The sequence below is a fragment of the Primulina huaijiensis genome, chromosome 15 (assembly GCF_012295235.1).
Source record: "Primulina huaijiensis isolate GDHJ02 chromosome 15, ASM1229523v2, whole genome shotgun sequence".
Lineage (NCBI taxonomy): Eukaryota > Viridiplantae > Streptophyta > Magnoliopsida > Lamiales > Gesneriaceae > Primulina > Primulina huaijiensis.
Window position 1 is genome coordinate 5857746 of NC_133320.1, and position 12044 is coordinate 5869789.

General features: G+C 33.0%; 2 protein-coding genes across 2 annotated transcripts; one reads left to right on the forward strand and one right to left on the reverse strand.

The window, feature by feature from the left end:
- Nucleotides 1-858: 858 nt before the first annotated feature.
- LOC140958656 (uncharacterized) lies at nt 859-3747 on the reverse strand. Its single transcript, XM_073416182.1, has 9 exons — nt 3280-3747; nt 3146-3183; nt 2949-3057; nt 2755-2778; nt 2609-2677; nt 1983-2021; nt 1785-1872; nt 1577-1640; nt 859-1395 (listed from the first exon to the last, which is right to left on the reverse strand). The coding sequence occupies exons 1-9, from the start codon at nt 3442-3444 to the stop codon at nt 1113-1115; spliced, it is 879 nt and encodes a 292-aa protein (XP_073272283.1). The 5' UTR covers nt 3445-3747; the 3' UTR covers nt 859-1112.
- Nucleotides 3748-9233: 5486 nt separating this feature from the next.
- On the forward strand, nt 9234-11561 carry LOC140958178 (probable glucuronoxylan glucuronosyltransferase IRX7). The gene is made up of 3 exons (XM_073415536.1): nt 9234-10367; nt 10451-10701; nt 10801-11561. Exons 1-3 carry the CDS (start codon nt 9708-9710, stop codon nt 11249-11251), a joined length of 1362 nt encoding a protein of 453 aa, XP_073271637.1. The 5' UTR covers nt 9234-9707; the 3' UTR covers nt 11252-11561.
- Nucleotides 11562-12044: the final 483 nt, after the last annotated feature.

Genomic DNA, 12044 nt, shown 5'->3' on the forward strand with positions numbered 1-12044 from the left:
AATATACTTTTATGAAAAATGAAATAACAATATGATAATGATATTTTTGTAAATTTTAATTGGTGTCATAAAGTTGAATCAATAATTATTTCACAATTTGTATGTCGTATAGATAAATATTTATTACTAATCATAGTAGATAGATACACCCACAGAGTAAACACTTTTTTTAAAAAAAACCAAATAGAGTATAATTTTGGTGTGTATGATGAAGCATTTTTGTTTTGCCTAAAATACCCCATTAGCTTTAAATTTCCCCTCCAATTTTAAATGAATAGAGATTAATAGTTTTTTTCTAAAAAAAAAAAAAATCCATCGTTTATAGTTTTATTTTATTTCTTTCTAATCTATATGTTTTCTATTAATACTTTTTTTTCAATTTAGTTTAGATTGTAAAAAATAAAAATGTGAATTAAAATATATATATTTATATTATATCCACTATTTTACACACAATAGTGGTTGTTAATATTTAAGGTTGGAGAGTTCAAATGGACAGATTACCCGATGAACTCCCACCTCAAAGTATTCATTCAATATTTTTTGTAAATCCCATCATAAGTCATACGTTTACACATGAGAGAAGTTGAATCAACTTTGTATTCTTTCCCTTACCATCTATAAACCCTACGTGTAGATATGATTCTCGGTTAGCGACCGATGCAATCTTGCAGAGCTAGTGTCGTCTAGAGGAATCGATGAGAAGGGGAGGAAATTGACTCTAAATCTGATGTGTTGATGTACTAGGAAGTGGTAGAGAGTATAATGAAATTAGCAGGAATTAAGATAACACCTTAGCAAATAGAAACAAAATCAAAAATTTCATGCATGATTGCCTAAAGCTATAAAGAAATTATTGGACCCAAAGTTTTGGCACTAAGATGTGTTGGACTTGCTCTGGTGTATTCAAAGTGCTTGAGAGAATAATGGCGTGGGGAAGGAATCTAAGTGGAGTTTTAAGAAGTGGTATTGATTCACACAGAAAACAGATCCATGAAATGCAATAGATCCTAAAACATTACAAATACATAGCTTCGAGCCAGTTTACAGACCCATCCAGCATCATATTCCGTTCTTTAAATTTGAAAATGTGGCAGTTTTAACCATATAGCTCATTCTGATCTCCTCATCTTGACATTGAGAGGGATTTCCTTGTAGGATTGAACCTTTTCAGCAGCTCTACGCGAAGGTCTCTCAAACAATGATCTTCTTGATTCATTGCCATCATCACTAATCACATCTTTTTTGGCAGAAGAAGAGGACGATCGGAGAATATGTGTTGGAGAATTTGATGGCAGAGATATTGGAAACTTGCCATCATCAATCTCAAACAGATTCTCAGATGGTTCTTGGTTTTGAATTCTTGAACTAGCAGATTGTCTCCTCAGACGACGCCTACCAAAACTCGGTGATGTTAGCGACAGCAATGAATACAGCAAATTGTTATTTCAAATGACAAAAATAATTTTTTTCAGTTCATTAATTTCCTAAAAATTTAAATATTTCCATGTTAGCCTCAAATGATGATGCTGCAGAAAACCGTTAAGATGAGTCGGCCATGAGTATATTATCAAACCTTTTGTTTGCTACCCCCTCTTTTTCAGCATATTGTGTGGATACTGCTGCAGAACTGCCCAAAGCTGCATGTTTACTCTAGTTAGACGACAGGTCGAATAAAAATTTAATTTTTTTCTATATAAGCATTGTCAAAAAATTGCAACTAAACTCCTGGATTCCCACAAATGAAAATTTTCATTCAGGAGCTGATTGGTCAAGGAACTTACATAGACTTCTTGAAGAACGCCTCCTGTTGGCATTGCATAGTTCACTATCCTTGTTAAATCCGTTTTCTACAACGACCATCTTTGATTCCTACATACCAGATGTGACCCGTATAAATAAGTGCTAATGCAGAAAAAAGTGTTGGTTTTTCCCCCTAAATGACATAAAGATAACTGACAAAAGATGCTCGAGTGTCACACCTGCAACTCATTCTTTCGAGGAATCGTTTCTAAATGCCCCTGCAGAAGTCAGCCATTGAAGACTAGAAATGAACATCAAGTACCTCAAAACAATTAAGTGTAGCAATTATTGTACCTATCTTGGCACAAGTACTGCTAATCATTGATATGCCCCCCCTTAAATGTAAGCTAAAAATCCAAGAACATTGGCCCAAAATAAAAACTCCAAATATACACATACAAGTTAGTGGGGAATGGATGACAAAGGGCCAAAAGAAATAAGCACTAAAAACTAATTTAATGAAATTTAAAGGCCTGAAGATTCTGAATTTCTGATCTCGTGACTCCAACACCATTTTGGAAATTGTTTTTGTTAAAAGCTGGGACTCGTGACAGAGAAGTGAATAGTTTCCTCATTTGACAAAATTTTGCAAGTCCAACCGCTAAATAACTCACCTTAAGCTTTATTTAACAAAGTAAGTTACTGAAATTGTAATTAACACACATTCTAAGATATTGGATGACTGGAAAACAAAGCGGCATCAAAAACTCAACATTCAAATTAACAATCAACAAAGTTTCAACTTGGTAAGAAGAAATTGAGAAAGCAATTCGATTATACTAATGTAAACCGTGAATGAGTATACCGCTAATTCTAAATTCTTCGTCTTAAGAAGTGCATCCTTACACAAAAGCTCATGCTGTAATGCTTTTATCTGCGACAAAAACACATGAAATGATGACCCAATAAAATTTTTAAACCAGAAACGGGGAATCATAACAACTAGTTCACCTTGTCTTTGCCCAAATTAAGTTCCTGCACATATAACACACAAACTAAGAATTTGATAGACCTTCTGATTATAATCAAACAAACAGCAGAATGCAGGATTTGAACAATGGCGAACAGGAGATTTGAAAATGAATTTTTTCCTTTGTTCGCGATCACTTAAGTACATCCTCATTGAATCCAAATGAGAAACTAACCGCTAACATTTGACTGTTTGCTTGAGCAAGATTCCAATTCTGCAGCTGCATCTTCTGAAGACATGACTTTAAATTCTGCAGCTCAACCCCGCTCAACTCTAAAATTTTACTGTTTACAAACATTCAAACTGCGCCAATTAGGGAAAAAACATGCAATCAGGCCCTTATGGAGAACAGCACAAAGAAGAAGAATGTACTTTTTTTCTTGAATAAGCCTGATCAAGCCCATTTTTTCCTGTACAGAGTTCACGAAACACGAAAGAAAATCAGTAAACATAAGACATGAAAAAAAAAACATAAACGAGATTGAACAAAGTTGGAATCTTTATACCTTTACAAGAATGTCTATGTATTCACTAGCGGAAGCTGCATCGGAAGGCAATTTATCAGGGATTACCGGAGATTTAGGCTGTGGCAGAGAATTACTGATATCTGAAAGCCCCCGTCTCATCATATTTCCAAAAGAAGATCTTTTCGCCATTTTATCCCCTTTCATTCTTCCCGAACAGTGATAAATATCTACCACAAAGGAATGCGAACAAACCCTTGTGGATTTTCAAGAAAAAAATTCTCCAGGAATTCTTCGAAAATTCGAATTGGGTTATTTGGTTTGTTCTTCTTTACTCGAACAAGAAAATGAAAATTGCCGGAGAAAATGGACTCAAAGCAGAGAGCAAAAAGATTATTCGCACAGAGGCGCGCACCACCACGCATCCACTTCAATCCGTTACGAAGGGAATCTTTGAACAGTAAAAAAAATCAATTAAAGTGATAAAGGAAAGGGTCTAATTGCAACTTAGGGCGAATGAAATTTGAAATTCTTTGGATGCAACGGCTTCCCGAACCAGTGATAAAGGGGTTATGTCGCCGAGCCTCGCTTTAAACAGTTGGGGACAAACCGAGCCAGATTTGAATAGGTTTGGTCAAGAATCTATTTATATTTTTAATTTAATAATTTATCAAAAACCCAAACAAGTTATTTTTTAAATTAAAAAAAAATCAAACTAACAAAAATCAATTCCACTCATATCAACTCCATTTATTATTATATAAGAGTAAATTATTTTTTTCCTAAATTCTCTCCCGTTTGGATGGAAATATTTGGATTTAAAAAAAAAATTAAATAGTGTTATATTTTTTGCAGATTTAATCCACTACAATCAATCACTAAATTTCTGAAAGAAAAAAAAAAAAGATTGACAAAAACTTTTGTGAGACGCATATCTTATTTGGGTCATCCATGAAAAAAGTATTATTTTTTATGCTAAAAGTATTATTTTTTATTGTGAATATCGGTAGGGTTGATCCGTCTCACAGATAAAGATTCGTGAGATCGTCTTACATGAAACCTACTCAAAAAGATTATATTTTTTTCATCTGAGTTCAAATTAATCAAATCCAAAATAATTTATTATTTCATATATCTTGACAATACCTAAATTTAACATAAATTTGTTAATTAGATTAGAAATGTAGTAAATTAACTACATAAAATAAAGCGACCTTTTTTTTAGTAACCCAATGTACGACAGTAAGTTTCGTTTTAACGGGTAACTAGCTTTTAAATATCTAAATTCAAACATGGGTTCATGTTTAGCCCATGTCATGGAAAATATGTTTATATACTTCTGATTTACACAAAAACTTTATGAACTCTCTCAATCCACATCTTTTTAGAGATGAAAATTAATACAAAACATTAAAATCATGGCACTAATATATGATATTTGAATAATTACTGTTCAGATCTGGTACAAAAATAAGATTTTTAGTATAAAATTAGAACAACTTTATTAATATCAACACTAGTTACACTTTTTTGAATACTCAAATATCATATATTAATACAAGATCTGAAACAATGATTACTCAAATACCATATATTATGATCACATTTTCAATGTTATGTACCTATTTTCATCCAAGAAAATATATCTTATTGATATCATATTTGTTATACATATTTGAGCACTCAAAAATCATAAAATAATATCATATCTGAAACAGTTGATAGTCAGATATCATATTTTAATATCATAGTTTCAATATTTCGTACCGATTTTCATATGAAAAAACACGTTGGTTCATGGAATGCAAAAACTTTTTTTCATCAGGATTGCAAATACATTTTTCTGATAAAACTGATCACAAACATACCTTTGAATTTGGGGATTTAAAAGCAATTTTATTTTAATTGATTTAGTTGTTATCATAGTTTATTTACATTTGGAGTAAATGCAAATGCCAAATCAAGCACGATTTCTTACTTTCTAGAATAAATTAGGATCTAAGACCAACATGAATATGAATGAATCATCTAAACAGACAAAAATCAAAACCTCCGCCTCCAAAGGTTCAGTGATGAGCTCTGGTTGGCTCCTGGGTTTTCCGCAGACCTCGTGGCCACGGTTACGGGATCGTCCAATAAAAAAAAATCAAGATCGCAATCTCTAATAAAAAAAATATATAGCTCCAAGAGTGACATGATATCATTTTGATAATCAAGAAAACTCTAATTGTTTCATCAAACTTGCACATACATTTTCGAAACAGAACGTGTATGTATTTAATTTGGAGGAGACGTGACCGCAAGTTTCCTTTCTCTGTTGCAACTCGCAAAATTTTCATCTGTTTCTACTACTAATAATTGCCAACATCACATGTCTTCCCATTTACTCTTTCGCATACATATAATGCACCAAAATGTGTTAGCATGTGCATCCACAGCTCATGCTCCTTCGCAGTAGGGTCAATGTGTGTGCACAAAAGCTTATATATAAAATTCTTTTGGGTTTTTATGACACAATCCAAAAGACCCTTTTTTCCCTGCGGATGAATATAATCAGTCGGAGCAAGAGAATGATTAGTATGTTATAAAATACAATATTCTTCGAAAATTATATAAATTCTACCTTCATTAATGAACAAAAGTAACTTGACACGAGTGTCTGAGTTAGTGGAATACGTTAATATTTGAGCAATATTGGTTATCAATCTTGATTCCCACTAGGAACAACACTTTTACGGCGAGTCAAAAGTAAGCTTTATTAACATGATTTTCAGTTTTTGACAAATTTTATCGTTTTATCACTAAAAAAATACCGATGTGATATTGGTGTAACATTAGCGTCACTTCGACGCCAAATGGAAAATTGATAAATTATAAATAAATCAATAATAAGATGGTCATTTGATCAACATGTACAATAAAAATTAAGGAAAATATGTGATGCAGTCCTGTATATTTATTTATTTATTTATTTATTATTATTATTATTATTATTATTATTGACTTTTTTGTCTTTTATATTGGCACAATTAGATTTTAATAATATATATTTTACTCTCTTTTTTTTTTATAGCAATTTTGTCACTTGAGTGCCGGTCTACGCAAAATTACATTGCTTTACTGACGTCAAATGGGAATCTCTAAATTGTTAAAAAAAAAAAAAAGAAGAAGAAGAAGAGACGCGACTAATATTAAATTTGACAAATTAGAGGATAAATAATGAAATAATTAATAAATATGTATAACCGTTAATTTCTCCCCAAATTATTATGTCAAAAAGTAAATATAATCTACATTCCGTCCATTTCTATTCCTTTTTGGTTTCCCTAAAGGCTGCATTTTTTTCTTGTTTTTATTAATATATCTCTATTAACTAAACAACTATTTTTTGAATGAATTAAATATGATTAAAACAGAAAAATTATAAATAGATTTTTTATTCTAATGATAATGATTTTCTTAATATGTTTGAAAAAAAATCTTATATATTTGAGGTTGTGACACCGCTTAGTTGGAGTGATTATTTATAGAATTATAAATTATAAAGTTTTGATACATAAAAAATGATATGTGATAGTTACTGAGGTATTTGATTGTTTGTATTAATATGATGATTTTTTAAAAAAATTTATGTTTGTGGGCAATTTTATCTATAGTAAAAAAAAAATTTATTTTTTAACCAAAATTTATTTTCTTTACCTTTTACACTGCACTTTCTATTTTCTCCTCTACTACAATAAAAAAAAATTTAAACCAATATTTATTTATTTTTTTTAAACCAATATTTATTTTCTTCACCTTTTACACTCCACTTTCTCTTCTCTCCTCTACAACATTTTGGTTTATCTTTTTGTAATTTTACCTTACTAACACAATAATATTTCTAAATTTCATTATTATTTTCGACAACTTGATTTTTCCCCCAATAACGGAATTATTCGTCGTTTTTTCTCCGAAATAAGTGAAAGAAATCTTCTCGTTTCTTTTCTTTCTAAATAAGCTAACATCATCTCCATCATATTTTTTTTCAAAATTATTTTTCTGTCACCGTATTTTGGGTCACCCAATTTCATCAAGAAAAACCACATATCATCCACCATCAAACCACCCAAGTTTATTCTCCTCTGCATATTATAATCACCCAGCATCTACTGGCAAAGCATTGTCGATTCCCAATAAGTGATTCAACCTTTTCGTTTATCATTATTTTGGAAATGAAAATATTAATTATTACCCAAGATAATAGCATTTTTTAAAATTTTATTCATGAGACAGATCAACTCCATTCATATTTACAATAAACAAAATAATATTTTTGACATAGAAAAATAATTTTTTTTAATGAATGACTCAAATAAAATATCCGTCTCACAAAATTGACACATAAAATCGTATAGTTGTTAATTAACGTTTTATTGTATGAGTATGTTAGATTGTTAGAAATGGAACTCCATTGTCGACATTCGTTATTCACACCAAGAATGAGATAATAATTGTCCTTCCAATTCTAAATAAGTCATATATTTTCATAAAATGAATGCAAACATTGCCCAAAGCGTTTTATTTCAGGTACACAGCTTTCGAGATCAAAATGCATGGAAACTGGCTGGCAAGTGCGCATCTTTTGCTATTTTCATGTGCAAACTGCAGAGGTTCAGCTTTTAGAACCTCCATTCATTCGATATCGAACATTGGGTCTTCACACATTTGAAGTATATTTTTATCTTTTATTAAATGACTAATTTATATAGTATTTAATGTTAATTGATATAATTTTTCAATTTATTTAATAATAATTTTATTTAAATACATTTTACTTTGATTTATCAATAGTTTTATTATAAATAATAAAATTACAATCCAACTTAATATATATTATATTATCAAGTCATGGATATGGATTCTCAATTCTCATGCATAAATAAATTCGCGTAATTGTTCCCACCAAAAAGCTAGTCGAAAATAGCATTTATTTCTTGGCATAAAGTAGCTGTATGACTGTATCTATACACGCAGCAGCCACATTAATTATTTGATCCAAGGCATTCAAGATAACTATTATAATAATGATAATAATAATGCCCCCCAATTTTGAAAATGATATCTGGTCAACGAAATTTCATACAATAATAAGATCGCAAGAACAATATATAAATATTGTATAACATAATAATTGAGATGAGATCGTCTCACGAATCAATTTTGTAAGACGAATATGTGATCCGATCAAACTCACGAAAAAATATTAATTTTTATGTTAAAAATATTACTTTTCACTGCAAATAAATATCATATCAAACCGTTTCAAATATATAGATCTATAAAAACGTCTCGTAGACGAGTTATTGAATAATCGCTGGGGAAGCGTCTTTGGCAGGGTAGTTAACTATTTCCTAATACTATTTTTTCTAAGTAAATATTCGTCAAGACATTGTTATATGCAAAAGTGAGATACATGTCGTGAACCATTGTTAAGTAAGATTTAATATATGGTTTCAACTTTTAGCCCAAAGAAAATCCATTGAAAAGTAAAGAAGATTACGAAAAGTTAGCATATCACACTCACCATCATAAAATTGAGACTATCAAATATTTAAGTAATTTTTTTAATATAAAAAAATCTCATTAAAAACTAAAAAAATAATAGGCATTTCACTAACTCACGAAACATGCATCATAGAATCGAATACAATAATACTATAATCTTAAAAAAAAAAAAAATTGAAGGTGGTTGTCTCCCCGCTTGTGGTACAGAAGAACGACGACTTCGAGTAGTTCGATTTTAGATGATAGTAAAAATAAGTTCACTGTTACATAATCGGAAAAGATAAAGATCGAAGGTCACGACCAACAACACGTAAGGACTCAACGAAAATCCAAGAATCAAATTTTATGTAATCTATTTTGTTTTAAAAAATGAAATATCACGTATATTTCATAAAGTAAAATAAACTTTACGATGAATATGTGATAAAGAGGATGTAATTGTCATTTTAGAAAGGTGCGAAGCCCGAAGGCTAAAAAATTCAATGGAAAATCCGATGTCTCTTCTGCTCCATCAACATGCATGTGACCTTTCTGCAACCTCTGTCTCTCTCTCACTCTCTATCTTCGAATAATAATGCATGACTTCTTCGAGACGACAAATTTTTTTTTTATTTCTTCCGTGGAATACATCAGAATTTAGCCAACCCACGATATAAATATTCGAAAAATTGGTTGTACATTCAGATCATCGTCCGAGAGCAGACCAAAGTTTTGATTTTGTTCGTTCGTCCATTTTATCTGATTATTTTTCTTGAAGAAAAAGCGATATCTCAACAAACCCATTTCAAATATTTCATCATCCTCTGGTTTCTTAATTTTCAATTCGCCTCCATACCGAATACGGAAAGGTCTATTTCAACCACCCCATTCCTCAATCTCTCCCTCTGTCTCCCTGGGGAGATTTAAGAGAGGGAGAGAGATATATGAACGATTCTGAGAACCAAAGACCCATCGGAAGCAGAGGATTCTATGTGAGGATGAAGCTTTTACACACCACAAGAAACAGCAGAAACCCAGAGAAAGGCTTCTTTTACAGATATTTCAAATGGATTCTCTGGTTTTCCGTTTCTTTCTATTTGTTCTCTTCTTTTCTAGCTTCACATGGCGATCCTCCAACCTCTATTTCAAGAACCACTGTTTCCATTTCCAAAGCTTCACGCGCTTTAGTCGAAGAGTCATCCGCCAACTCCTCCACCACCACCCATGTTAATGGTGTTTCGGGTTTGTTGAAGGGAATGAAGGTGTATATCTACGATTTGCCGTCGAGTTATAATGCCGACTGGCTTTCAAACGGACGGTGCCGCAGCCATTTGTTTGCTTCGGAGGTGGCGATTCATAAGGCGTTGATGAGTAGTGAAGTTAGGACATTGGATCCTTGGGAGGCTGATTTTTTCTTCGTCCCTGTTTATGTTTCCTGCAATTTTAGCTCTATTAATGGATTCCCCGCCATTGGCCACGCACGTTCCCTAATGGCCTCCGCCGTCCGCCTCTTGTCGTCACAGTTTCCGTTTTGGAACCGCAGCCTTGGTTCTGATCATATTTTCGTTGCGTCCCATGATTTTGGTTCCTGCTTCCACACAATGGTATGGATAAAATTTGAGAAAAGATCATCTTTCATTGTTTATTTGGAATTTGTTTCTGATTTTTTTTTGCACGATGTTAATAGGAGAGCATGGCTACGGTGGAAGGGGTGCCTCAATTTTTGAAGAATTCTATAATTCTGCAAACTTTTGGGGTGACCTACAAGCACCCATGTCAAGAAGTGGAGAATATAGTGATTCCACCGTACGTTTCGCCGGAAAGCCTACAAGACACGGTGTCAAAGTCGCCGGTGACTGGGCAACGCGATATATTTGCGTTTTTCAGGGGAAAAATGGAAGTCCATCCCAAAAATGTTAGCGGCCATTTTTACAGCAAGTACGTATTTTCTCATTTATCATTCTCACCAACCATTTCATGCTGCGATGTTGTTGACAGTAAAATGACATGATTTAACCCTCCGGACCTTTCTTCCAGGAAGGTGCGAACACTGATATGGCGGAAGTATGGCAATGACCGGAGGTTTTACTTGCGGCGGCGGAGGTTCGTCGGTTACCAGTCGGAGATTGTTCGATCAACATTTTGTCTATGCCCATTGGGTTGGGCTCCGTGGAGTCCAAGGATTGTTGAATCCGTCGCATTAGGATGTGTCCCGGTCATCATAGCCGACGGCATCCGGCTGCCCTTCTCCTCCGCCGTTCCTTGGTCGGAGATATCACTCACAGTAGCGGAGGACAACATAGCCAACCTCGGCAAAATCTTGGAATACGTGGCGGCTACCAACCTTACAGCAATTCAAAGTAACCTGTGGGACCCCAAGATGAGGAATGCGCTGCTCTTCCGCGATCCAATGGTCCGAGGCGATTCCACGTGGCAGGTGTTGTTGTCCCTATCTGAGAAACTCGACAGGTCCAACAAAAGTCAATAGTTTTCCGCCAATGAGAGCTATCCACGTGTCATGACGACTAGACTTTGCCAGCTAATATTCCGATTCCCGAAAGTGGGAGACAGCTGGGGTGAATTGAATTGGGCAACAAGTATTTTGTTGTTGGCCATGTGGGATTGTGGTGCTGACATGGCTACACGTGGTTGGTTGCTTTATTTTTTGATTGGTGGGCCGGTTATTGGTTGTACATTGATAAAAGAGTACATCTGTACATGTGTAAAAGAATAATATATTTTCATACACGAGAGGAGAGGGTCAGTGTGAGTCCCCATGGTCCAAATTTTGTTCAATTANTATATTCATGAGTTGGGGGTTAATTATAATTGATTATCGAATATGATATTTTATTTTAAATTTGGAACAATTTTTGTTAGATGAATTATAAGACATCGGTTTTCCAATTTAGTTATAACTGAGTATCTCAAATATGAGATTTCGTCTCATATAGTATATATGTTTTGTATTAAAAATATGTTTTTAATAATTTGAAGAAAAAGTATTATTGGAAAGGAATTTTGTAATTTATTATAGCAAGTTGAAGGCTATGTATTGTTGATAAAAGTATATTTTATGATGTGAATTTCTAGTTAATGGGTTTGAATACAGATAAAGAAGGGGCACGGCTGGCAGCAGGTCGGATGTGTCAGTTGTTTTTATGGAGAAGCAGAACAAGTCACGGGTTCCAACATACCGCGGGATAATAATAATATACACACCAATATACTACTACTTTATGTTTGTTATTTCGTGACCTTCTTTTGAATAAAATTTCCAT